Source organism: Pan troglodytes, chromosome 11 (genome assembly GCF_028858775.2).
Source record: "Pan troglodytes isolate AG18354 chromosome 11, NHGRI_mPanTro3-v2.0_pri, whole genome shotgun sequence".
Taxonomy (NCBI): Eukaryota; Metazoa; Chordata; class Mammalia; order Primates; family Hominidae; genus Pan; species Pan troglodytes.
In genome coordinates, this window is record NC_072409.2 from 37,974,195 (window position 1) to 38,001,615 (window position 27,421).

Here is a 27,421-nt window from a genome sequence, read left to right on the forward strand (position 1 = left end):
AAATTGCAAGTCTTTTTTTTTTTTAATAAAACCAACATAACAGAATGTAGAAATCTAAACGAACATTTCTCCCTCAAAGTAGTTACATCCTTAGCTCCAACAAAACTACTATTGTTGGAGACTTATTTAGAACTCCTGTTTGAGGAAAGGCCTTAAAAGGTGGTTTATGAGCCACATTAGAAAATACCCTTCTAAACTTTGGGCTGTTTAAAAACAGAAAATCCATACTCAGAGGATGACACCGAGAAAATTAAAAAGGTGCTGCAGCTCTCACGGAGGTTCCCTAAAGACCTCTAGCAAGTTCTGAGCAACAGCATCACCATTGGAGAAACGTGTAGCCTCCCAGGACAGCCACTTTCCATGGGACGGCATTCATTTGGATAGAAAAGTTCTGCTGTCTGTTTAAAAAGAAAAAAGAAAAAAAAAAATCAGCCACACTCCTTTATAGTCACACTTGCATTTGATTAAAAAAAAAACAACAACAACAACACTCACACGTGGTTCTTGTATGAATTCTAATTAAGAGACATTATATTCAGAATTATAGCACTCATAGTGATAATTTTCAGAAGACTATAACAGCTTCTTTGCCACTTAAGGGGTACAGAGGGTGCAGCTGTTTACCTGAATGAATTCTTAAATAAGTGACTACTACCACTCTAATTTTCCTAGTTGTAGCTCTGTTACAGGTTACTGACCACCAAGTCCATGTTCCAGACATTCTTTGCCAACACAGATTAATTACAAGAGAGCCACCCCCAAAGTCTTAGGGCGAATTGGGAAAGGGCCGGTTAAATGAGGAAACAGGCCATTCCTTGGTAAAAGTTTGTAGTTTTCTTTCCCAATACATCTTCTTTTTATTGAGAACTTCCATTTTTATCCTGTGTTCCTCCTCTGCCATCTCACACTCTCGCTCTATCTGCTGGATTTTGGCCACATGCACCTCATTCATTTGTATCAGTTGCAGTTGTAAGATGGACATTTGTTGATGGTGTTCTTCCTCATGCATCTTTTTTAAAGCACCTTCCTGAGAGGTTTTGCTCCTGTAGTTTTTATTGGCTGTTATTCTGACAGCTGAACACGAGGGTTCAGGTTGAGAGGTCCCCTCACATACTGGAAAATGTATGAACTCTTTCTCATCATCGCACAGTTCTCTATTTGAAACAGCAAATGATTCTGAAAAACAGTAGCAGAAAACATATGTTCAAAGATTTTACAGGCAGAGAAAAAAAAAACCAATCCTATTTCAAATGACAGGGTCCTTCATTACAGGATGTATCTAAAATCATGTCTGCTTTGGCCTTCATGTCTACAGGGACCCTAGCCACACCTGACTTTTTAAAAACCCACAAATCAAAAGCAATTTTTTCTTAAGAAATAATGATAAGGGGTTTTGTTAGGTTATTTCTAGAACTTCAAAGTATGGGATCCGTGGTCAGAAACCATTTTTATCAAGAATCAGAGACCTTTTTATGCTGATATTCTAAACTGAAATATGCCCAACTCTGATGAGCGTAGGACCACAATGCAAGGCCAGTGTGGATCTTCAAATTAAGTTCTCTATCAGTCTGATCATGCTTTGCCAACTTCTCATTCAGCTATGAACATGTATATGTAATCTTTGCAAGAGTGCTATTGCTGTTTCCGGGTCACAGGTGTTAGCCCTTACCCTGGAGAGCCATCTTGTAAATGCTGTTCCTTGAAAGATAAGTCTACATTCCCTGGCTTAACTCCCTCACATACGTTTTCTCTTTACTCTCCAGCACTGCCATTTGGGGAGTTTTCAATGTCCCTCTTATTTAACCTGTCCCTGGTACTTGACTATCCTTGAAATTTCTTTCCTCCATTAGCTTCTGAACCATGACTCTCCTAATTTCTAAGCTGCCTTCCCCTCTGATTGCTCCTTCTCAAGTCTTCTTGATTTACAGAGACTCTTGCTCTACTCACCTGTTACCTTTTCATATTCTCCTGGGGGTTCCCATCTGTGGCTCTGTTCTTAATCTGCCCTAAGTAAACTCATAACCTGATTCCGACCTTCCTTTCTTTCTTGTCTGACTCTTCCAAATGCCCTGTTCACCCTTCAGTCCTACCACAAGCTACTCACATCCTTTATAAGGTCATGCTTTTTTTCATAATTCTGTTTCACTGTTCCCTCTGCTTAAAGTTAGGCTATCTGTCCCTCCACTTACTGTAGTCTCGCTTTTTTAACCTCCCCCCAACTCCTACTCATTCAAAACCAATGCCGCTTGCTCTGTGAAACCTCAGGTCTCTCCTTTATATGTGTACTCTTCTGTTACAGCACTTAACACACACTAGTATTGTTTTGGCACCATGACATTCTCTTTTTTTAATCCTTGGGCACTAATTCCTTTGTTTGGTACACAATGGATGCCTAGTAAATGTTTATTGGCTGAACCCTTGAATATAAAGGAAAGAGTATATGGATGCAAAAGGATACCACGTTTGGTAGGTGCTATGTTCGCCCTGCTTTTTTTATTAGAGCAGTAACGTCAGTGTCAATTAGGGAGTTGCAATAAGGAAACCACTAACTCCACTAACCCATGGAGTCTTGTAGCTGTGACTCTAAGGCTTTCTTGAGAAGCTTTACATTTCCAATAACGAACATCTTCTCCTTGGAGAAAAACAATGCCAATTTATTAACATAGTTGATTACATTATTACGTCCACTCCATTATTCTGGAAGATGAGATGCTGGGAATGTTCATGGGTACTGGGGGAAACCTAACTCATAATACCCTGTTAATAAAAGGAAAATGGCTACTGTTTAATTATTCCACTCCAAGAGGTAAAGTAACAACCATAACTAGTCCCTAATTATGATTAAAGAAAAGGTAAAAATCTTACTTCTGGAAGAGAAGTTTAAAAAAAAAGAAAAAGTACTTCGGTGCCATCCAGAAATAATGAAAATGTCTCTTGGAAATCTTTCCTGGAGACAGCTCTGGCCTCAAAGACAGCTCTTCCTTCATGCTCCCACTGCCTCCTGGGCCTACCTCTGGCAGAACACTTGTTAAAACTGGCAGTTTACCTCCCTTTCAAGTCTCTAAGTACCCTGAAGACAGAGATTGCTTCTACTCATCCTCATGGAGAACCCAGCACAGGGCCTGGTATAGTGCTGGGCATGTAAGAAATGTGTATGGGGTGAATTACGTGCAGTGGGTCACATCCCTCCCAACACGCCCAACCATGGAGAAGGAACAGTGCTCTGTGTGGGTAACCAAGGCACAGGACAAAGGAATGGGAGAGGGTTAACACTGAGAACAGGGCCCTCAGGTGTGAGTTTCAACTGCAAAGAGCATTACCTCACCTGTTTCCTTTCTAGTTTTGGATCTGAAAATGTCTTCTTTGAAGACTGGACACATTAGACATTTTGTGGTACTTCTAGTCTCTTTTCTCTTTGATTTCATTCCAGGGGATAGTTCTGGATACTCCTCTGAGTCCTTAAAGTTCATCCCCTCACAATGCTGCTGTCTCGCCCAATTTCTTTAATTTCTTCTTCTTCTTTTTTTTTTTTTTTTTTTTTGAGATGGGGTCTCATTCTGTCACCCAGGCTGGAGGGCAGTGGCGTGATCTCAGCTCACTGCCATCTCTGGCTCCCAGACTCAAGTGACCCTCCCACTTCAGCCTCCAACTAGCTGGGACTACAGGCATACACCACCAAGCCTGGTTAATTTTTTGTATTTTTGGTAGAGACAGGGTTTCACCATGTTGCCCAGGCTGGTCTCAAACTCCTGAGTTCAAGCAATCAGCCCACCTTGGCCTCCCAGAATACTGAGATTACAGGCGTGAGCCACTGCGCCGGCCTCTTCCAATTTCTAAAGGCTCACTTTCATCTCAACAATTCCAGGCTTTAGAGACCTGATGATGATATGGTGATGACGATGATGATGATAGCACCTACTGTTTTTTGAGCAGCTAACCAGGTCCTAGGCTAGTGCTTTATAGCATTACCTCATCTAATCCTTACCCTATGAGGGAGGTATTATTATAGAAAACCAAATACAATATCCAAGGTCACATGACTAGTTGAAAGAACCAGGATTCTAATCTAAGTCTGTATGACTCCAAAATCCAAACTCAACCACTACAATAATCAGCCTCCCACTCTTCCACTTGCTCAGCTGATCACTTGCATATCTTAAAATGTAGCCTCCAAATTGTATCCACTAAAAAACCATCTCTTATTAAGAATATGGGCGTGTATCCTGCATTTTGATCTCTAAATTTCTAGAGCTGTGAACATAAAAATACAGTATGTTTGCGTCCGGGAGCAGAAAAATGACTCTTCTTTAAAACTACTCTTTTTAGTTTAAGTGTGTGCTAACATCCAAATTTTAAAGGAAAAAAAAGCCAGGCCTCTTAAGAAGACTCTGGCAGAAAACAGGGCTTTAAACTAGAGAGGCTCAATGGTATAGTTAATTAACTTTCACACACATATTAGCTCCAATGAATAGCAACTACTGTTCAGATGGGAAGAATCTTGTCTTAATTGGAAAAAGACTAGCCTAGGAATGGCACTGTGCTGCAAATACACACCATGTAATCTCTCTCAGAGGTAAAAACAAAGCCACCTGAAGGAGAAAACAACTCAATCTTATGCAAAAAGGGTAGGAAATCCCAACAGCTTTCCTGGGACCAGGAAAGCCAAGGGGCTTTTCTTTCACTTGGACAACTGGAGTAAGTTTAATATCAGCAGGAAAAGCCTACTATGACAGCAAAAGGAGGGGAAGGAAACTGTAAACAGGCCAAACCCCAGATACAGGAAATAGGGCTGACTGGGAAAGGGGATAAATAAGATGTGTGGATGCATGCTATGGAGTATATATAACACATTAAAAGAAAGAAACTAGACTTACACACTGCAGTGGGAATTGATCTTTTTTTTTTTTTTTTTAGACGAAGTCTGGCTCTGTCACCCAGTCTGGAGTGCAGTGGTGCAATATTGGCTCACTGCAATCTCTGCCTCCGGGGTTCAAGCAATTCTCCCGTCTCAGCCTCCCAAGTAGCTGGGATTACAGGTGTGCGCCACCAGGCCCAGCTAATTTTTGTAGTTTTAGTAAAGATAGGAGTTTTGCCATGTTGGCCAGGATGGTCTTGAACTCCTGACCTCAGGTGATCGGTCTGCCTTGGCCTCCCAAAGTGCTAGGATTACAGGTGTGAACCACTGTGCCCGGCCTAGGAATTGATCTTAAAAACAGTATTCTAAGTGAAAAAAGAGAGAAAATGGTATCCCTAGCACAAATTTAAATCTACATAAATTTAAAATAGATGCACACAAAACACATGTAAAAGGATATGCAAGCACGTTAGAATGATTCAGATGCAGGAGAAGAGAATGAAAGAATGGAATAAAAATAGAACAAACACGTAACTAACAAAAGAAAGGCTTTTCACAGACCAGTGAGGCTGGGGTGCCATGACTGGAAAGTGTAACTCAGCCCTCTGGTACCAGAGATCTCACCCCCAAAGATTAGCATTGAACAGTAATAATAATGGCATTTATTAAGAAATGTTCACAGTTATCAAGTATCACTTTAGAGCACAGAATGTGAAATTAAATATAAATTATCCTAAGACATCTAGGTGCTACACCAAAGCTTAGTTTTCTTAAATGTATTTGACCTTTGGTCATCCTAGCCTCCCAGCCACTCCTAGCGAATTTTATTGGCTCCCTTAGTTGGTTCTGTACACAGTTGCCCTCAAAATAATGGAAGATAAGTGTCAAAGCCAAATTATCACACATCATAAAATCTGCAGGGTGTAAATTGTTTTAATATATTTAAGGAGGAAATACTGGGGTTTTTTGGCAAATATTAATATATTCCTAAGTGTTATACTTAAATTTTAAGACTAGTGTGTTCGAATGCAGATGGACATTTTCAGAAAGTTGTTGACAAAGCTAAGTATATCCAAGGGACAGTGATCAAGATGACACAGTTGAAACTATCTCATACCAAAAAGTAGTTGCAGGGAGGCCTCTAGTGGAATACTATTAGAGTCCATCCTGTTTAACAGTTTTATCATAAATTCCAATAAATTTCTGAGTACCTAATTCTGTAACAGGTACCCTGTAAGGTGTTGGAACAGTATTGTCCAACAGAAATACAATATAAGCTATTTATATAATTTTAAATATCCTCAGAGCAACATTAGAAAAATTAAAAAAGGTGAAATTTTATTTTGGTAATATATTTTTTAATCCGACATATCTAAAATATTATTGTTTCAACATGTAACAATATAAAAATTATTTAATGAGTTTTTTTACATTTTTAGGTACTAAGTCTTCAAAATGTGGTGTGCACAATTATAGCACATCCTAATGTGGTCTACCCACATTTCAAGTGCTTATGAGCCTCATGTGGCTTGTGACAACTGTATTAGACAGCGCAGTGTTAGAAATAGAAAGATCACACACACACATTCCTTATGTCAAATACACAAGATGTAATGAGGGCCATAACTCTATAGCAGATTTTCCACCTTTTTCCTACCAAGTCCCAGAAAGGATGATTGACAATTCCAGGCTTCTTTTTCTTTCTTGAAAGAAAACTGAAATGCAAAATGAGTGAAATGAACTCAAAGTTGTTTTACTTATAGAAAGAGTACCAGTACCCTACCTACTAGTATTAACAGATTACCTTTGGACACACTTCCCAAATGACAAAGCACCAAGGTTCTCCACCACCCTCCAGATGGGACCTGGACACAGGAGCAAGGAGCATTTGGCTATGCTTTAATAATCACCAGCAAAAAGGGAAGTCCCCAGTGTCATCTATGTACAAACATCCAATTTAAAATAAATCAATTTATACTTGAGTCACTATTAAATGTTACTATAAGGAAAACACTGAGAATGTACCTTTATTCCCTTCTTGCTGAAAATTTATAAATTATGTTTATGAGTAAATGAATTACATCATTTCTTCCAAAGAGAAAGAGAAAAAAATCTGTGGGATGAACTTCCCTAGATCCCACCCCAGAATTTGAAAATGGGGAAACAAGACTGTCCAGGCCCCCTAAGAATAACCCTATGTATTCAATACACAATAATCTAGATCACAGGTTTGCAAAATGAACAGAAGGCAGCTCACACCAGCATGGTCCTCAGCAATATCTCCCAGGGAACATAAGCAATGTAAAGAGCAGCCCTGCTGATCCATTCCTTCCCTCCCCCAGCACACTCCTCCACAACCTCACAGAAGCTGAATGGCTCTGAAGCCAGCAAGATGGAGAGGAACAGAGTAACTGGCTAAAGCTATAAACATCTCCAAAACAAGGACACCATTAATTAGCAGTGGGGGCCCATGCACTACAGAAGCAGCAATGAGGAGTGATAAGAGAGAGAGCTGACAGAGCCCCCATAAACTGTCTGCTAGGAGGTACCCTGGCTTGGGAACTCAGGGATCAAAACTCAGACACAACGTTCCCACACTGGAAATCGATGCATGAGGTTCCCACACTGGAAATCGATGCATGAGGTTCATAACATAAACCACTATGGTTACGCAACTGGCTTCCTGGACTTAACCTTGGTCAAATGATCAGTAAGCAAACTTTTGATCATAATTTGCTTCTCCAGGATCGTCTGCCTACAGGACAGAAAAAAAGGTGCTAATCAAAAACATGTATTTGATTCACTTGGCAATTATCTTTTCCACTCTACACAGATAACATTCCTGGCTTTAGACTGCTTCTTGTTACTTTTAATTAACAGGAGCCAGTCCCTCAGAGCTCAGTCTACTCTGGAGGCACTGACAATTGAATTTCCCATTCTGCAAGCTGAGAACCAGATTTTCCTGGGGAAGCGCTTGCTGGGTCCTTGAAGCACCTTATGAACAACCCTCTGTCCCCCACGAGGAAACATCCTCTGCTTCAATGTCTGTCTTCTGCAAACTGCAATTAATTTTTATATAAACTGGCCACTTCCTGTCTGAAAAGAAGCAGGAATTTCTGGAAATTTATCTATGTGCATTTCCACCCTCCCCTTGCCTAGAGACATTTCAATAGCCCCTAAATTCCAACCTTTTGAAGCTATGACACACTATCATTGCATCCTTCATTATATGACAGTGTTTTTTTCCCTAAGAATTATGTATGACATATTTTTCTCTTTTTAATGGAAGTATATTAAACTTAAAGTTAATTTCTTTTGGAGCTTTTCAAGATCCCTGGGGTGCCACAAACCAAAACTGTGGATCACAATAGTATAATGGCAAAAAATGCTGGTTTTTAATCTGGGTGAATGCTAAAACAGGCGTTTATCATATTATTCTTTGCACTTTTTTTAAAGTTTGAAATAGTTCTTTTTTTTTTTTTTGAGACGGAGTTTTGCTCTTGTTGCCTAGGCTGGCGTGCAGTGGTGCTATCTTGGCTCACCACAACCTCTGCCTCCCGAGTTCAAGCGATTCTCCTGCCTCAGCCTCCCAAGTAGCTGGGATTACAGGCATGCACCACCACACCCGGCTAATTTTGTATTTTTAGTAGAGACGGGGTTTCTCCATGTTGGTCAGGCTGGTCTCAAACTCCCAACCTCGGGTGATCCGCCCGCCTCAGCCTCCCAAAGTGCTAGGATTACAGGCATGAGCCACAGAACCCAGCCGGTTGACTCTTTTAATATGGCCTTTTGAGTGACCTACTGCAATGCTTTGCAAATAGTAAGGACCTCCAAAAATATTTTTTGAAAAAAGTGAAATTGAGTGGATGAATACAAATCTTCATACAATTCTCTTTAACATATTTGAGACAGGCTGACAGGCAACTGCAGCACCTCACTAATAAGAACTCCATTAATCCAGTCCCTTATTTTTCTTTATGTTTAAGTAATAATAAAGTCTCCAAGAGAGCTAGCACAATGATGTAAACAAGTACTTTTGTTTTTATATATTACTTTTTTTTTTTTTTTTTTTGAGACAGGGTCTCACTCCGTCACCCAGGCTGGAGTGCAGTGGCGCAATAACAGCTCACTGCAGCTTCCACCTCCTGGGCTCAAGTTATCCTCCAGCCTCAGCCTCCCAAGTAGCTGGAACTACAGGTGCATGCTACCATGCCCAGCTAATTTTTTCTATTTTTTGTAGAAACAGGGGTCTCACTTTGTTGCCCAGGGTGGTCTCAAATTCCTGAGCTCAAGCCATCCTCCCGCCTCAGCCTCCCAAAGTGCTGGGATTACAGGCATGAGCCACCACGCCCACTTCTATGAGACTTTGAATGTCCTATATAATCCTGAGATCTTGAATTAGGAAAATTGGATTTGATACAAAAGTTTCATTTTTAGAAGTTCCCTCAAAGTGGAGGGTTTTAAAATTAAAATGTCAAACAGATACCCAGTGAGAGCGTGCACACTGGCATCAGGAACGGATACCTTGGGCTGAGGCGTCGGGGTGGTATTCGGGCTCCTCCTCCGGGGGGCTCTGCAGGAAGTAGAGCTGCTCCGGCAGCATGCTGGCGATCTTCTCCTTCCCTAGGACGTGGGTACTCAGGAGAGGGCTGACGCTCCTTTTCACTTTCTCTCTCCTTTCATGGGCCATAATTTTTTTGGTCCGAGCCTTGATGTTCTCCCAGCACTTCTTCAGCTGTTTGAAATCCCGCAGGGACACGCTGGGCTGAGAGTTGTATTCGTGGGCCAGCGCCTGCCAGGTACGCTGCTTAAGGGCAATAGTTCGCGCATCACTTTTCTTACATTCCAGCACATATTTATACTTTTCTACTAAAGCCAGCAGGATGCTCTTTTCCAATTCTGAGAAGTATTTGGCAGGCTTTATAATTTCGTTGTTTTGCATTTTCCACTGTATTTCTCCTGGCCGCTAGCTATCCTGTAAAAGGAAGTTTGAAGCAATGATTACCAACTCCAGCAAAAACAATGCCTATAAATCACTGAAGCTTAATTCCTGACTTGATTCCCTTGTCTGAAATACAGTACTTTCTTTTCCATTAATGTTGAATTATGATATTCAGGACTCTGGAGAATATTTAGAAATGTACTAGGAATGGGGTTTTATTTCAAAGTGGATTGTTGTGGCTATACTGTGACTATCTGGTATATAACAGCAAAAAAAGAAAAGTTGAACTTTTTTTTTTTAAAACGGAGTCTCGCTCTTGTCACCCAGGCTGGAGTGCAGTGGCACGACCTGAGCTCACTGCAACCTCCACCTCCCGGGTTCAGGCAATTCTCCTGCCTCAGCCTCCTGAGTAGCTGGGATTACAGGTGCCTGTCACCACGCCCGGCTAATTTTTTTTTTGTAGTTTTGGTAGAGACAGGGTTTCACCATGTTGGCCAGGCTGGTCTCGAACTACTGACCTCAAGTGATCTGCCTGCCTCGGCCTCCCAAAGTGCTGGGATTACAGGCGTGAGCCACCGCGCCCAGCCTAGACTCTGATTTGTTAATTGATTTTTCTTTAATATTAGGGAACTGATTATTCCCCCAAATCATGTTAGCCAGTTTTAGAACTAAACAGCTTTCCAAAACTTTTGTCACAGCTGAGGACAAAAGAAGCCACCGTGTACTCAAATATAAAATATGACGTGGGAGGCTGAGGCAGGCGGACCACGAGGTCAGGAGTTCCAGACCAGCCTGACCAGCATGGTGAAACCCCATCTCTACTAAAAATACAAAAATTAGCTGGGCGTGGTGGCGTGCGCCTGTAATCCCAGCTAGTCAGGAGGCTGAGGCAGGAGAACCACTTGAACCCGGGAGGTGGAGGTTGCAGTGAGCCAAGATCGTGCCACTGCAATCCAGCCTGGGTGACAGAGTGAGACTCCATCTCAAAAAAAAAAAAAAAAAAAAAAGATGTACAGCCGGGCACAGTGGCTCACACCTGTAATCCCAGCACTTTGGGAGGCTGAGGTAGGTAAATTGCTTGAGCCCAGGAGTTCGAGACTAGCATGGGCAACAAGGCAAAACCGTGTCTCTAAAAAAAAAAAAAAAAAAAAAAAAAAAAAAAAAAGGGAAGAAAAAGAAGAAAAAAAAAATTAGCCAGGTGTGGTGGCATGCACCTGTAATCCCAGCTACTTGGGAGGCTGAGGTAGGAGGACTGCTTGAGCCCAGGAGGTCGAGGCTACAGTGAGCCATGTTTGCACCACCGCACTCCAGCCTGGATGACAAAGGAGACACTGTCTCAAAAAAAAAAAAAAAAAAATTTGACGTTTTCATCACTCTGTGGCATGTACCTGGAGCAATGGCAACCTCAGTTTTTTCATCCTTAAAATGAGGGGTTGGAGTCTGTGATCCTTCAGGTATGAGGGCTGCTTTTTAAAATCCTAAGTAAACAATGTATGTAATTTCAGATGTGAAAGGGCCTAGGCACTTAAGAGACTGAGTCCAGTGTCCCTCTTTACATTCCTCAAGTCTCTTTCCAGCTGAGAGAAGAAAGGGTCAGAAAGGTGAAGTGGATTGCACAAGATCACAAAGATAGTGACATGGAAAGTCCAGAGCTTGGACTGCCCTAGGAGTCTGGTATTCTTAGAATCATTCCACAGCTGTTTCTCGGCCTCTTGCCTTGGGTCACTCCAAATGATTCAACCATGATTCCCATAAGTCACTTTGTCATCCTCTACAGTGCCGGGTCAGCATGTTTCACACAACAGGTGCTTAGTGAATGTCTTCTTCCAGTGAAGTGTATGAAACCTATGTGTGTTTTAGGACTGCACGCTATTCCCATATCTTTCAATCACAGAAAGCTTCCTATAAAATTAACCTCTCAAATATGTTACGGCAAAAATGTAGCTAAGCAACACTGACTGCGGCAATAAAGTAAGCATTATCGTTCCCCTTGTTGGGAAGGGCCTACGTATTCCCAGTCCTTCTTACATTCTCCAAGCCTCTGATTTCTCAGAGTAACAGGCATGCATCAAGATACTGATGAGGCAGTCCATTTAAAACTGACCAATCATGTCAAAAAATTAGGAACTGGGCAGGCGTAATGGCTCACACCTGTAATCCCAGGACTTTGGGAGGCTGAGGCGGGCGGATCACGAGGTCAGGAGATGGAGACCATCCTGGCTAACACAGTGAAACCCCGTCTCTACTAAAATTACAAAAAAAAAAAAAATTAGCTGGGAGTGGTGGCAGACGCCTGTAGTCCCAGCTATTCGGGAGGCTGAGGCAGGAGAATTGCTTGACCCCGGGGGGCGGAGCTTGCAGTGAGCCGAGATCGCGCCACTGCACTCCAGCCTGGATGACAGAGCAAGACTCTGTCTCGAAAAAAAAATTAAAAAAAAAAAATTAGGAACCAACTTGAAAAGAGCCCCACAAGCCAAAAATGGAATAATTTGAAATCAAAGGTCATATGTACACAAGGATTCATTATTTTCTCAACCTTTGTTATGTTTTAAAATTCCATAATAAAAAATTAGGCAGGGGAGGCTGTGACTTTTAAGTTTACAGTACACTAATTTTGAATCACACTATTTCAAGCCGGCTACTCACGCACTATGCCTGGGAAGGGGTTTCTGTAGTTGTGAATGGCTGAAATCTGTTTGACTGAGGCTGGAGAGGACTGGGCCAGATCAGACACCCTTCAAATTGACGCCAAGGAGTGTGCTCTTTACATGAGGGTGACAGAACCTGATCACGGTCTCTCACTACGCACTGCCTCATCCTAAAAGTTGTTATTAATAGAATGAAGTACGAGGGTAATCCATGTCTCCAAATACCAGGTACCCTGCTCTACATTCATACTGGACACATCAGGTATCAGACACTGGGAGGTTCGGACACATGTCAAAGGTGGTTTGGCCCTCAGATCCTGAGCAAAGCTAAATGAGCGGACATTTATCTTTGGGGATGTGTCCCTATAATGCTAAATTCCCATGCTTCTGTTTTGATCATGTTGCTCTAATATCCATACAATGATACCCAATCCAGGCTCCTTCTTCCTCAAAGGTCCCAAATTAATTTTTTACCTTCACCCATACTTTTATTCCCTATGAATCAATGTTCCCCAAACTGAAATTTATTAACATACACCCTGTACAATATCTCTCTTCTGTATTATCTCTATCTGCCAAGATGTCTATGTCCAGCTTAACTTTCTGTAGTTTTTGTTAGGAAATCAATAGGTACACTGCCTGTTCTTAAATTACACAGCTTACACAGCAGATTCTGATCCAATTCCCTAACCTCAATGTCTCTGCTCCAGATATCAATATGCCAACTTTCCCCACTTCTAAGAATTGCTGCTGTAAGGATTAAGAACTCTGATTCACAAATGAAAAAAGGATTACTCCCCATTTTGTTGTTATATGTAATGCTATTTTACATATACATTATATGTGTGTGTACACACACACACACACACACATTCTAAATAAATCTCTTTTTTCTATTTTAGTTCTTCAAGATAAATTCCTAGGACTTCTCCACCAAAAGATAAAAACACTTAAGACTTATGTTATATCCCCAACTTGTCCTTGTAAAATGTTGCACCAATTACATTTCTATTAACAGCACATGAGCATGTCCATTTCCCTATTTTGTTTTTTTATTCTGTGCCAACTGTGGAAGTAAAAAATGTCACTTCATTGATTAATGATATATGAATTTCAGCTCTGAGGTAAGTAAGCCACACTCTGAACAAAGGTCCTGTGATCCTTGGTGGGACTGAAATTACATGGAATTAATTCCAAGCAATGTAATTCTTCCTCAAGATGTGTGCAGTACCTCTAGCTGCCACTAGGTGGTGGTGGACTTGTGGGGAGTCTAAATTTCACAAAGGTTCTTGCCCTACATGTGGCCAGTTGAGTCTCAGAGTAATAATAATGATAGCAATAATATAATAGCAGATAACTTGTATTGAGCCCTTACTGTAGGCGTAACAAATGTTTAATATGCACAATATCATTTAACCCTCCCAAAAATAGCCTCTGAGAGCACAGTTTGTTATACTTCAATGTTTTCTGTTAAAAATACATATACATATGCATGTATATATATATTTACATATATAAAGTACCAGAAGAAATTATACAACTGCTCTTAAAAGCAAATGCGCAGAATTACCAACACCTGGGGACCATTAATAGCCTATTAACTAAACTGTTATTTAATCACTAGCTAAGTAAATCCAAAGTTACCAATTTACTTTGCTTAATTTTGTAGAACAGCAGGCCTCACTGGGCCTTGCGGTTGCATTCTGCCTGGCTATAAAGGGATTCTGATACAAGGCAATGTACCCCAAAGGTTCCTTATGGATTTTCAACAGCCTTGTGAAATAGGCTGTTTATCTCCCTTAACCAATTACCATTCCCATTTCCCAGATAAGAAAACTGTGGCTCAGTAACTTACTCTGGTCACAAAATAGTAAGTGGTCTGACTTACTCCAATGCTCATGCTCCTCTCTGCTCTGCTTAGCTCTCTTGTTTCAGACCTAGTGATAGCCTCTATTCCCCTCCTCAAAGTATGGGCATTAACACTCTAATCATCAGCCGGAAAAGGGCCCAGGGTAGGGCAATTTAGGTGGAGTGTGTCTCCATCTGTTGGCTCTTCCCCCACTCATTTCCCTCCCTCCATCACCTCCTCTCGATTTCAAACTTAGGGCCCATAATCCTCCCACGTGTACCTTCCTCAATCTAACCAGAGCTCTGAAATAATTTCTGCCCTTGATCCAGTAAGACTGTATGTTTGGGCCAGGCATGGTGGTTCACACCTGTAATCCCAGCACTTTGGGAGGCCGAGGCAGGTGGATCACCTGAGGTCAGGAGTTCAAGACCAGCCTGGCCAATAAGGTGAAACCTCATCTCTACTAAAAATAAAAAAATTAGCCAGGCGTGGTAGCAGGTGCCTGTAATCCCAGCTACTCAGGAGGCTGAGGCAGGAGAATCACTTGAACCTGGGAGGCGGAGGTTGCAGTGAGCCAAAGTCGAGCCACTGCACTCCAGCCTGGGCAACAGAGTGAGACTCTGTCTCAAAAAGACTGTATGTTTGAAAGGTAACTGTGGAGATCTTTTGGAGCTTTAACATGGTCCATGCCTCCGGGGAATGCTGGCATTCCGCTTGAGCACAAAAACAAATACTTCCCAAAGAGGTCTCTCCAGCAAAGCTTATTAATGCTTATTAATAGAAACTTTGAGGCTAGAAAGGATACTCTTGTTTAAAACTATTCATCAATTGTCCATAATTGTTTATAAATGACAACATAAAAAGCGTTCCCTGCCGCATCAACTTTTATTAGGGATAGACTGGACTTCCCTGTCCCCAATTCTGCTCAGGAGCCATTATCTCTTGTGTCTGCTGTTCTGCTAGACAGTATATGATCCATTCTTATGCATGGTTGTAGGGCAACAAGCAGCCCAGTGACCCTCACAAAGTAGGCGCTCAGTAAACATTTCATAAATGCAGATATTTTGATATAGGCATAAAACAGCCCACCATGCACACAGCATCATACATGACAAAACAGTACACTAAAGGCTGCATTAGCTGGGTATGGTGGTGTGCCTGTAGTCCCAGCTCCTTGGGAGGCTGAGGCAGGGTGATCACTTGGGCCAAGGAGTTAGAGGCTACAGTGAGCTATGATTGTGCCTGTGAACAGTCACCCCACTTCAGCCTGGACAACACAGTGAGACCCCATCTCTTAATGAAAAAAAGCTGCATTAAAGTAGAAATGGTCAAATAAAATAGCAAAATCCAAATGCAATGGAAGTTCCCCTTGGGCTAGGCAAAGACCCATAGATAGGCCTAAATAAAAAGGCACAATTCCAACACCCATAGAAGAAGAAGAAGGAAACAATTAGCACAATTTCCAAAACACTAACATTGACTAAACCACCAGAATACTGTAATGCATACATTTACTATCCAACTTAAAACAAAAATTCATCTGTTTATGGACTAAATGTCTGTGTCCTCCCAAGATCCATATGTTGAAGCCCTAATTCCCTAGTGGTTGTATTTGGGGACTGGGCATCTGAGGAAGCAATTAAGGTTAAATAAGGACATAAGTATGGGGCCCTGGTCCAGTGGGGTTAGTGCCTTGATAAGTAGAGACACCAGGAAGCTGGCGTGCCCTGCTACCCTCAATGGCTTACAAAGAGGAGGTCATGTAAGAACACAGCAAGATGGCACACAGCAAGATGGCCACCACCTACAAGCCAACAGAAGAGATCTCAGGATGAAATCTAACTTGCCAACACCTTGATCTTGGCCTTCTCAGCCTCTAGAACTGCAAGAATCCAATTTCTGTTGTTTCAACCACACAATCTGTGGTATTTTATTATGGTAGCCTGAGAAGACTAATATACCATCTAGTGATTTTTAAGTCCACCAAGGGTGAAACTAAGTCCTAAAGTTTGAGCAAAGACAGAGAAACTTGTCAAGATTTCACATCTCTTGCTCTTTGTGGAAAGGGGAGTTCTTTGAAGTTAATACTCAGAATGGGTACCATGACTGAAGAGCTATGGCACTGGAAAATCAGACTTCAGGACATTAATAGACTGCTGATCTTAAAGTGAGGTGAAATGAACCAAGACACTGGATGCAGAAAAGCCGGGCTCAAATCCTGACTTTACCCCTCACCCAACCGTGTGACTTTGGGCAAGTCAATCAACCTCTAATGCTTCATCTGTGAAATGGAGTTACTCCCCCGCTATCCCGGCCCTGCCTCATTCCCTCTGCGCAAAAGTCCTGCAACGTGAATAAAGAAACACAGACTACAGCTTCAATCAATTTTAGTTCTTTCTACTCTTCCCACCCATATTAAACTGCTTCCAAAAGTAAAATAGTACTGTGTGTGTGCGTGTGTGTGTGTGTGTGTGTGTATATATAACAAGTTATTGGCTCTTTATTTCATACACACACAATTCAACAAATATGTAATGAACTCCTGCCAAAGGCTCAGCACTGTTCTAGAGTATGTGGGAGATACAAGGACAGGCTGAACCCTCCAGCCTAGAAAGAGCGCTGACATGCACAAACTGACAACTAAAATGAGAGGCACGCTGAAACAGACACCAGAAGAGAGGACAAAGCACCTTGAGCATGAAGAAGAGGGAAGAGGTTCACTTGCATTCTTCATGAACAAGAGGACATTTGAGCTAGATCTTTAAGAATGTATAGGATATGAATGGAGAGAGTTGAAGAAGATCATCAGATAAATAATTGATAAGAGAAGGCCTGGACTCTGAGTGGGGACAGTGTTATTGGAAAGGAGGAAGTATACACCAAAGACTGTTTCTTTCTTTTTTGAGAGACAGAGTCTAGCTCTGTCGCCCAGGCTGGAGTAGAGTGGCGTGATCTCGGCTCACTGCAACCTCCGCCTCCTGGGTTCAAACAATTCTCCTGCTTCAGCTTCCCAAGTAGCTAGGATTACAGGCACCCATCACCACACTCAGCTGATTTTTGTACTTTTAGAAAAGATGGGGTTTCACTCTATGTTGGCCAGGCTGATCTCAAACTCCTGACCTCAGGTGATCAGCCTGCCTCAGCCTCCCAGTGTTGGGATTAGGATTACAGGTGTGAGCCACCACACCCAGCCAAAGACTGTCTCAAAGGAAGAAATGAGCAGGATGTATATGTGTCCACAGTAGGGTAGGGGATCAACAGAAAGCAGAGGCAGGTAGGATATATGAGGATTAACCAAACACCTACTTTGTGCAGGCATCAGAGAGAATGGTATTCCTTAAGATCAAGGAGATCACAGACCTATGAGGACATCAGAGTCCCATGAAGACATAATGCACATGTATTGTGGGATAGGCTGGTGACGAGACAGTGTGATAAGCACAGTGACAGAGATGAGCCTAGGGACATACTCCAAAACTGGGGGGATCTAGAACAGGAACCTTAATTCCTCCTTGAATAGACTGAAATTACATTAGCTTGAGAACAAAGCAGGGCCACAACTCGGGAGGTAAAGACTTAACATATTCAGAAGTGGTGGGTGAACTGAAGGACACGTGGCAGCCCTCCCTACAAGCAAGGCCTGGAAAGTAATGGGCAATCCGTTTGCTCTAAAGAAAGGCTGTCTCCTACCCTAGTATCTTGCCTGTCTCCTGACTCAACATCTCAAAAATAACCTTTGTTTTAAACTACAAAGGACCTTGGCCAGGTGTGGTGATCACCATCTGTAATCCCAGAACTTTGGGAGGCTAAGGCAGGAGGATTGCTTGAGCCCAGGGGTTCAAGACCAGCCTAGGCAACAATGGGAGAACTCCATTGCTATAAAAATTAAAATTAAAAGTACTAGCCAGGCAAGGTGGCATGTGCCTATAGCCCCAGCTACTAGGGCGGCTAAGACAGGAGGATCCCTTGAGCCCAGGAGATTGAGGTTGCAGTGAGATATGATCATGCCACTGCATGCCAGCCAGGGTGACAGAGCAAGACCCTGTCTCCAAGAAAAAAAAGGTAGTATAATATAGAGGTTAAGGACATGGGCTTGGACCCATGGCCTCAAATCCCAACCCTACCACTGCTTCTGAGAGTGGAGCTTTAGAAAAAGAAAAAATATAAATAAATTTAAAGAAGGACCTCAATCTAATCCTCTTACTTTACAGTTGAGGAAACTGAGGCTCAGAGCAAAACAGGGCTTCCCATGTCCCTAGTAACAGAGAAGAGTCTGAAATCAAGGCTTCATCATTTGCTTTCCAACCCCTCTCCCACTTCAGAACCCCCTCACCATCAAGATGCCCTTTTTGCTAGGTACTCTCAAGCCTCCCCGACTGTACCATTTGAAAACTCCAGGGCACTGCTCTCAACTCTGTCATTCATTTTGTGACATTTGTCTTGGCACGTCTTCTTTACTTGCTGTCAATTCCTCGTCTCTAAATTATAAAGCTCAAGGGGGTATTCTCTAAAGTCCTATCCAGTACTGGTCATCCATGTTGGCACTGCCATTAAAATGGTTTTTCTGCAATCTAATTTCCACAGTTCACTGCCAAAGACACATAGTTGGTATTTTCTGATTATTTATGAGACTGGTGGAGCTACTGGCCAATGAAAGAGAGCATTACAGCAGAATGAAGTGATCTCAGCACTTTAGATGACCTTGTTATTTTGCTTAAGGCCTTTAAACAGGTTTAACTGTGCAAGTTAAGCAGTTCCAGGTGAAATGGCAAAAGCAGGTGATCTGATCTGTTCACTACGGCTCCTTGAAGAGTGCCTGGTGTACATCAAGCACTCAATAAATATTTGTGGAATTAGCTGCCATAACCAACCTGCTTTCCATTTGCATTTTTTAACTGATTATTGCTAGATGTTTTATTATTTTAAATTTCTCCTCTTACAAAGGATTTATCATAAAACAATCGTTTCCTTCTTGCGAATATCATTACAGTTCAAAGAAGGTAGAAATGGCAATGTTTTAAGAGCCTCACAACCACTATGATGCCTTCAGGATTTCATTTTATCCAGAGGTGAGAGTAATTGGACAGTACTCTTACCTGCCTGCACATGTACATACCTGTGTGCCCAGGATGGCCACTCACCCAAGCTCTCTCTGCCTCTCTACCTTCTTTCTTTCCTTTTCGAGAGCTTTCCAGTCAAGCCTAGCACCGAACTTGCTTTCTCTAATGCATTCCCTCTCTACCACTTTTCCACCCACTCCAGGCAGCCATGTAACTTGGAAGTGTTTATTTTCATCATCTGCGCCTGAGTGTGACTGTGTGCATGCAGAACCAGCCTTGTGTTGAAAGCCAGGGCTCCCCCACTTTCCCATCCTCACAGTCCCCTCTATAAACCAGATGAGAGTTCTTAAAGTCCTAACCCCGTCCTTCCCCTTCCCCACACTCCATCTTAAACCATCCCCACCCACGACTTCCCTGAAATGCCTTTGGAATCATTATTAAGGTATCTTCCACAGAAAGCAGTGTTGAAAAACAGAAGGTCCCCTTCTGTAGGTGTTCCCACTCCAGCCTCCTTCTCGTCTACTGAATACACTCTCCTCCACTCCCACCACTTCAGCTACAACCATCGGCTCTCAAATCTTCTCTAGGACAAGGGTACCAAGTATTTACCTCTTGCAGCACTCAGAATTACTCTGCACTGAGATCTATCCATATCCTGAAGGCTCTCCCTATCTGACGGTGAGCTCCGAGGCATGGAACTACATTTTATTTGTATCTTCAGCACATAGTAGATTCACAGTAAGTGTTTGTTTTAAAAAAAAGTTGGGAGTGGGGACGCAGGCACAGTGGCTCACACCTGTAATCCCAGCACTTTGGAAGGCAGTGGGGGGAGTACTGCTTGATGCCAGAAGTTTGAGACCAGCCTGGGCAACACAGTGATACTCCATCTCTAAAAATAAAAATTAAAAAATTAGCCAGGCATGAGCATCTGTAATCCCAGCTACTTGGGAGGCTGAAGTGGGAGGACCACCTGAGCCCAGGAATCTGAGGTTGCAGTGAACAATGATTGCACCACTACACTCCAACCTAGGTGAAAGAGTAAAACGCTGTCTCCTTAAAAAAAAAAAAAAAAAAAAAAAAAAAAAAAAAAAGGCCAGGCATGGTGGCTCACGCCTGTAATCCCAGCACTTTGGGAGGCCGAGGTGGGAGGAGCACCTGAGGTCGGGAGTTCGAGACCAGCCTGACCAACATGGAAAAGCCCCGTCTCTACTAAAAATACAAAATTAGCCAGGTATCATGGTGCATGCCTGTAATCCCAGCTATTCAGGAGGCTGAGGCAGGAGAATTGCTTGAACCCGGGAGGTGGAAGTTGCGGTGAGCCGAGATTGCGCCGTTGCACTCCAGCCTGGGCAACAAGAGCAAAACTCCGTCTCAAAAACAAAAAGAAAGAAGAAAAAAAGAAAAAGAATAAAGTGGCAGTGATGGAAGAACCTCTCTTCCAAGCCTCAACCTCTCTCCTTAGCATCAAACACATTTCCAATTATCTATCAGCCACCTCTGTGCCCCACCATGGGTACCTCAGAAAACTCCAATTCTCCATAGCCAAAAACAAACTAATTATTCCCCATACACCAAAATCTCCTGATTTCTGATGATGTCAGCCACATCAACTTGGCTTCCCAAAGCAGAAATGTAATCTTCAATCACATGCAACTAATTAACAAGACCTATGGTACATTTTACCCAAACATCTGTTCCCTCCTCTCCCATTCTCACTGCCCATGTCTGTGGACAGAGCTAATCTCTAAAATGGTCTCCCAAACTTCCATACCCTCTTCCACACAACTACAGGGATCTTCCTAAAACACAGTGATCAAGCCACAGGCCTCCTTGTAAACCTCAGACGTCTCTCCCACTGCCTAAACGATAAAAGTCCCAACTCTTCACATGGCATTCATGGCCTTTCCGGATCTGGTCCTGATTATAGCACCCCCACCAGCCCCTCATTCTCTCCATGTATTTTCAACCTAACCAGACCAAACTCAACATGCGGCTTCCTTTGGCTGGAATCCTTTACCCCAAGGCCACCAAGGGCCCATTTTCAATCTCTTTGTTTTTTTTTTTTGACACAGAGTCTCACTCCCAAAGTGCCGGCATTACAAGCGTGAGCCACCGCGCCCGGCCCATTTTCAATCTTCAAAGCCCAACTCTCATGCAATTTTTGTTAAGCCTTCCTCAATTAATACCCAGTCTGTTATGTTTATTTTCTTTATAACGGCTTCCTTCTAAAATGGGTTTGAAGCAGCTTACAAATTACACACACACTGCAACTAGATTTTTTTTTTTTTTTTTTTTTTTGAGAGAGAGAGGAGAGACTAGCAGGGCAAAGATAAGACAAAGGTAAAAGAGATCAAAGTTAGGTGGTAAAGGAGCATTCAAAACCTGTGTCATAGCTGGGCACGGTGGCTCACGCCTATAATCCCAATACCTTGGGAGGCCAAGGTGGGCAGATCACCTGAGGTCAGGAGTTTGAGACCAGCCTGGCCAACATGGTGAAACCCCACCTCTACTAAAACTACAAAAATTAGCTGGGCGTGGTGGTGGGTGCCTGTAATCTCAGCTACTTGGGAGGCTGAGACAAGAGAATCGCTTGAACCCAAGAGGTGGAGACTGCAGTGAGCCGAGATCATGCCACTGCACTCCAGCCTGGGCAACAGAGCGAGACTGTCCCCCCCCAAAAAAAAACAAAAACCTGTGTCATAAGGTCTCATACTCACCTTGTTAGATATAGATTGGCCCTGAGTTCCCACTGGCTCAGAATGAGTTACTCTTCTATGAGCTCACTGACAGTTGTACATGACTGTACTGTAGCACTTCCCATATTTTTTGCAATTTGCTCTTTGCGTCCATCTCCCACACTGGACTGGGAAATTCCTAGGGGAATACATAATTTCTGACTCATCGCTGTATCCCCAGGATGTAACATATGACTCAGCACACGACTGGTGCTCAGCAGACATTTGTTGAATGAATGTTATCACGGACAGGGAATACGGTACTAGTGCTTGTTGAACTGCACGCCAGATATGTGAAAAAACATTATTTTATCCTCACAAAAAATGTACAAAGCTAAGAAATGGCAGAGCTAGGATTCAAACCCCAAACTGTCTATCTCTCCAAAGCAATTGCTCTTCCAACTATGCATGATGTTCCCTACCTTCACCATCGCTACGTACCCACCTACTCTCTGCTTCAATGCCTGGTTAAAAACAAAATAAACCACCCTTCTCCCAGACGTCTTTCCTACTCACTCAGAACAGGAGTGCCTGAGTCCAGCCCTTGATCTTCCACAATACGTTAACAAATCATCGCCAACTGGGAGAGGAAAGGGTGCCCCCTTGGTAGCTGAGAACTGAACAGCCTGTTGGGTATTCTGCAGATGGTGGGGTGAAGTCCTCAGCTCCTTCTTCTCCTGCCTTTCCCCACAGGTGCAGTGCCTGGGCCCTTCCTGCCTCTCTTCCTTCTTCAGGATCCAAAGCCTTTTTAGTTCTCCCCATTCTAAACCCAAAATAATCTCCTCAGGCCCATTACTTCTCTAACCCAGTGAATGGTGTTGAAAATGCACTCTTCCATTATATCAGTGAGACCTTTGTATTTTAAGCATCTCATCAACCATTAGGGCTGGCAAGCATCCCCATGCCCTGAAACACAAGAATTTTGTGAGAAGGGATAATGGCATTTTAGGAGGCCCAATCACCTGACCCTCCATCAATCTGAATATTTTTGGCGGCCTGGGAGTAAAAAGAGACAACCTATAACATCCCTCCCCACCCCCTGCCCCAGCAGCCTTTGTCCCCTAGCCCGGGTCTCTACGGGAGGGATGAAATCTGGCCCAGCAATGCTGCAGGGGAGGGATGGTGAACCCTGGTGCCTTCCTCTACATCTTCCTCCAGGACTTCAGAATCCTTCTTCTCCCCCTTGTCCAACCCATGTCTCTCTCTGGCCCCGGACTCCCACAGCCATCCTCAATCCTAACTCAGAAACTATGTTTTTTAATTAGTATTCAGCAATTTCCTTGGAATACAATCATCTGCTCTGACATGCTGAAAGGCACACTCTCTGGCCCTGATATTATCCTACCTCCAGTTTTAAATGTATGACAAATATATCCCTGCATCCTATAACTACTCTCCTCGATACTGCAGGAACGTCTGTAATGTTAAATGTTATCACGCCTAAGAAATACCCAACCTCCTGAATCGGAATAGGGAGACTAAATTCTTCACTGTTTCGTACTCCTAAATAAAGATTATTCATGCAATTTACAGTAACTACCTCACAGCGCCAGGGTGATGATTCAATGATAATTCATGCCAACTGTTTAGTACCTAGGGCCTGGTACATACAGAGTGCTCAAAATTTAGCTGTTATCATTTACATACATTATCTTTCACAATAGTACCTGAGGGTAGATATTATACCACGCCCCCCCGACCCCCGCCTCTAATTTACAGAAACAGTAGCCCCGGCTCGGAGTAAAGGAGCTTTCCCAAGGTCAGTCGAGCAAGGATGTGATGCTCGGCCTTCATCCTGCAAGTGAGGGATCCCTCCCGTTACACTCTGGACGGGCGGGGCACTGGAGGTCTTAAAGGAGACAAGTATGGAAAAGCGCCGAGCACAGTGATCAGCACACAGTGGTGACGCCGGGATGGGAAGACCGCGGTACTGCAGGTCACCTGGATTCCCCCTGAGCAGCTCCCCGAGCCCTGGAGTCCAAAGCCCACCCCGCTCCCAGCCATGGGCGCGCCACTGAGTACCCCGGAGGCCCGCGCCCCGGGGCTTTGTAGGCAGCAGGCCGGCCCTACTCACCGAGTCCCATCGCGGCGCGCAGAGGCGGCCGCCCGGCGCCCAGCCTGCAAGGCCGGGGTCGCGGCGGCTCGGCCCGAAACCCTCCATGCCGGCCCCCGGCCCCCTCTACGCCCGGCCCGCGCCCCCTACCCCCGCCCCCGCCCGGCTACGGCCCGCCCGGAAGGGGAGCCTCCTACCTGCAGCGGCGGCGCGGCAGCCGCGGCGACCGGGGGAGGGGCCGGCGAGGCGCGAGCGCGGGCGGCCTGGGCTCCTCTCGCAAGCAGGGCGGCCGGGAGGGCCGCGGGCTCCCGAGCGCCGGGCGGCGGCGGCGGCGCGCCCCCGGCCGGCCAGGCCCCGCCGCGCGCGCCGCGGCCACAAAGCCCGGACGCCGCCGCCCCCTCGCGGACCGCCCGCCGCCTGCCGGTCCGTCGGCGCCGCCGAGGAGGGCGGGAGCGCGGCCCCGCGCCAGTCCCCACTTCCCCGAGCTGCGGCCGCCGGCCTCCAGGGGACTGGGGCGGGGCGCGGGGTGCCCCCCCGCCCACCTGCCCGTCCGCACCGACCCCGCTCCTGACATCCTCGGGCTGACGTCCTCGTGCTGATTTAGTTGCCTTTTTTCCCCACCTTTGCAGAGGAGCTCCTGAAGCGGCCCGAAAAACTGTTTTATTTCTATGAACAACAAAAGAATACATTTGTCACACGGGATTTGGCGGCCATGAACACGAGTTAGTTCAGTCCAGGTCCCCCGACTGAAATAGGCCCTTTTCTTTTAGGACTCCTTGATACTTGGGACAGCGAATCCCCCTATGCTGAGTTTATCAGAACTTCTGTTAATTTGCGGAACGTGCCTCCCCCAGGACAGCGACTGTGCTCACTGGAGCCCAGGACCTGTCTCGGACACTGTGCTGACTCATTTGGAATTAATGCGTGTGTAAATGCATGCACAACAGCTCAAACTGTCGGGACAAGCCACCCTTTGCTCCTCCTGCAAACAGAGTGGCTGGATGTTTCTTTTGCCCTGGATCCATTGGGAAGACTCCAACCCCAGAGAAAGGCAGAGAAGGCTTTTTAACTTTTTTTTTTTTTTTGAGGTGAAATTCGCATAACATAAACCACTTAAAAGCGAACGATTTGGTGGCATTTATTACATTCATAATGTTGAGCAACCACTTCTATCTAGTTCTGAAACATTCATACTCCATTAAGCAGTAATTCCCCAGTCCCTCCTTCCTCCAGACCCTGGCAACGACTCAGCTATTTTCTATCTCTGTGAGTTTACTTTTTTCTGGGTATTTCATATAAATGCAACCATACAATATGCGGCCTTTTGTGTCGTTTCTTTGACTTAGCCTGTATTTAAGATTCATCCATGTTGAGGCGTGGATCAGTACTTCGTTCCTTTTTATGGCTGATTAATATCCCATTGTATGTGTATATTATAATTTGTTTATTCATTCATCCCTTGATAGATATTTGGGTTATTTCCACCTTTTGGCTATTGTGAATAGTGCTGCTCTGAACATGCCTGTACACATATTTGAGTACCTGTTCCCAGTTCTTTTGGATACATACCTAGGAGTGGACTTTCTGGGTCATAGGGTAATTCTATGTTTAACTTTTCCAGGAACTGCCAAAAAGTTTTCCACAGTAGCTGAATGAATCATTTTACATTCCCATCACCAATGTTTGAGGGTTCCAAGTTTCCACAACCTTGTCAACACTTGCAATTTTCCGTTTTTGTGTTTTAATTCCTTGAACATTTTTGAGACTATTGCTTGCCCTCCCAACTCCCACTATCCATAGCCCTAAAATAAAAACTGATCTAGGTTTTCACTATGTACAAAGAATCACGCAACCCTTTCTTTCTTCCCTCAAAAAACAATCCAGGGCAGAAGCACCAATAAAAATAAAGACCCTAAACTAAGAGCTATACTGGTCCTCATTCTTTTTCTTTTCTTTTTTTTTTGAGACAGAGTCTGCTGGAGTGCAATGGTGCAATCTTGGCTCACTGCAACCTCCGCCTCCCGGGTTCAAGCAATTCTCCTGCCTCAGCCTCCCAAGTAGCTGGGACTATAGGCATGTGCCACCACTCCTGGATAATTTTTGTAATTTTAGTAGAGACAGGATTTCGCCATGTTGGCCAGGCTGGTCTCGAACTCCTGACCTCAAGTGATCTGCCCACCTCAGTCTCCCAAAGTGCTGGGATTACAGGCATCTCATTCATTATTTTAACAATAATTTGTCTGATGTCCAGGAGGCCTTGAAATTGTCCAGAGAGCCTGGAAACTAAAATTATGCCAGGGGAGTTGCTACAATGTGCTAGCAAACAAACTATGATACCACACCGAAAGCCAAGGCTGTACATCATTTACACTTGTTTTCCACTTAGTGCCATATTATAAGTCCATGAAGATTCCCTTCTTAAATGCAGATACGGTCAAGGGAAAACTATTGGGGTGTGACATTAGAAGGTCAATTCAGATTGGAAATTTGATTGATAAAGTGATACAGTGTGGAAAAAGCACTAGATAAACGTGAACTAAGTTAAGCTCCTGAATCTCAGTTTTCTCATTTCATTTTTTTCTTTTTTTTTTTTTTTTTTGAGACGGAGTCTCGCTTTGTCACCCAGGCTGGAGTGCAGTGGTGGCGCAATCTCGGCTCACTGCAAGCTCCACCTCCCAGGTTCACGCCATTCTCCTGCCTCAGCCTCCCGAGTAGCTGGGACTACAGGCGCCTGCCACCACGCCTGGCTAATTTTTTTTGTATTTTTAGTAGAGACGGGGTTTCACCATGTTAGCCAGTATGGTCTCGATCTCCTGACCTCGTGATCCGCCCGCCTCTGCCTCCCAAAGTGCTGGGATTACAGGCATGAGCCACCATGCCCGGCCAGTTTTCTCATTTCTAAGATGGGAATATGATGCCTACCTGGCTGGGTAGGTAAAAGCTTCTAGTCTTAACTTCAGCAAATGATCAGTGTTATTTTATTGATTTAAATAATGAAGATTGTGGCTCATGCCTGTAATCCCAGCATTTTGGGAGGCTGGAGCACGTGGATCGCTTGAGCCCAGGAGTTCAAGACCAGCCTGAGCAACGTGGCAAAACCCCATCTCTACCAAAAATACAAAAATTAGCCAGTCTCATAACCTGGTCTCAAAATAAATAAACAGATAAAATTTTAAAAATAAAAAAATTAATGCTGTAATAAATAAATAACGGTGATTGACATGAGCCACATGTAGGTGTGCTGCTAAGGAGACGTGGGAAACTCATATTTAGTCATGT

General features: G+C 43.9%; 1 protein-coding gene across 5 annotated transcripts; it reads right to left on the bottom strand.

Moving 5' to 3' along the window:
• Nucleotides 1-24,585, bottom strand: MSANTD3 (Myb/SANT DNA binding domain containing 3). 5 transcript variants are annotated; one of them, XM_063787626.1, is made up of 5 exons: nucleotides 24,340-24,483; nucleotides 22,072-22,228; nucleotides 9,380-9,830; nucleotides 6,502-6,570; nucleotides 1,048-1,176 (listed from the first exon to the last, which is right to left on the bottom strand). In XM_063787626.1, the coding sequence occupies exons 3-4, from the start codon at nucleotides 9,795-9,797 to the stop codon at nucleotides 6,509-6,511; spliced, it is 480 nt and encodes a 159-aa protein (XP_063643696.1). In that variant the 5' UTR covers nucleotides 9,798-9,830; nucleotides 22,072-22,228; nucleotides 24,340-24,483; the 3' UTR covers nucleotides 1,048-1,176; nucleotides 6,502-6,508. The 5 variants fall into 5 exon arrangements, with proteins under 5 accessions (XP_063643695.1, XP_054514888.1, XP_003312252.1 ...); XM_063787625.1 differs by lacking the exon at nucleotides 22,072-22,228 and having other exon boundaries at nucleotides 1-1,176; nucleotides 24,340-24,585; XM_054658913.2 differs by lacking the exon at nucleotides 6,502-6,570 and having other exon boundaries at nucleotides 1-1,176; nucleotides 24,340-24,473.
• Nucleotides 24,586-27,421: the final 2,836 nt, after the last annotated feature.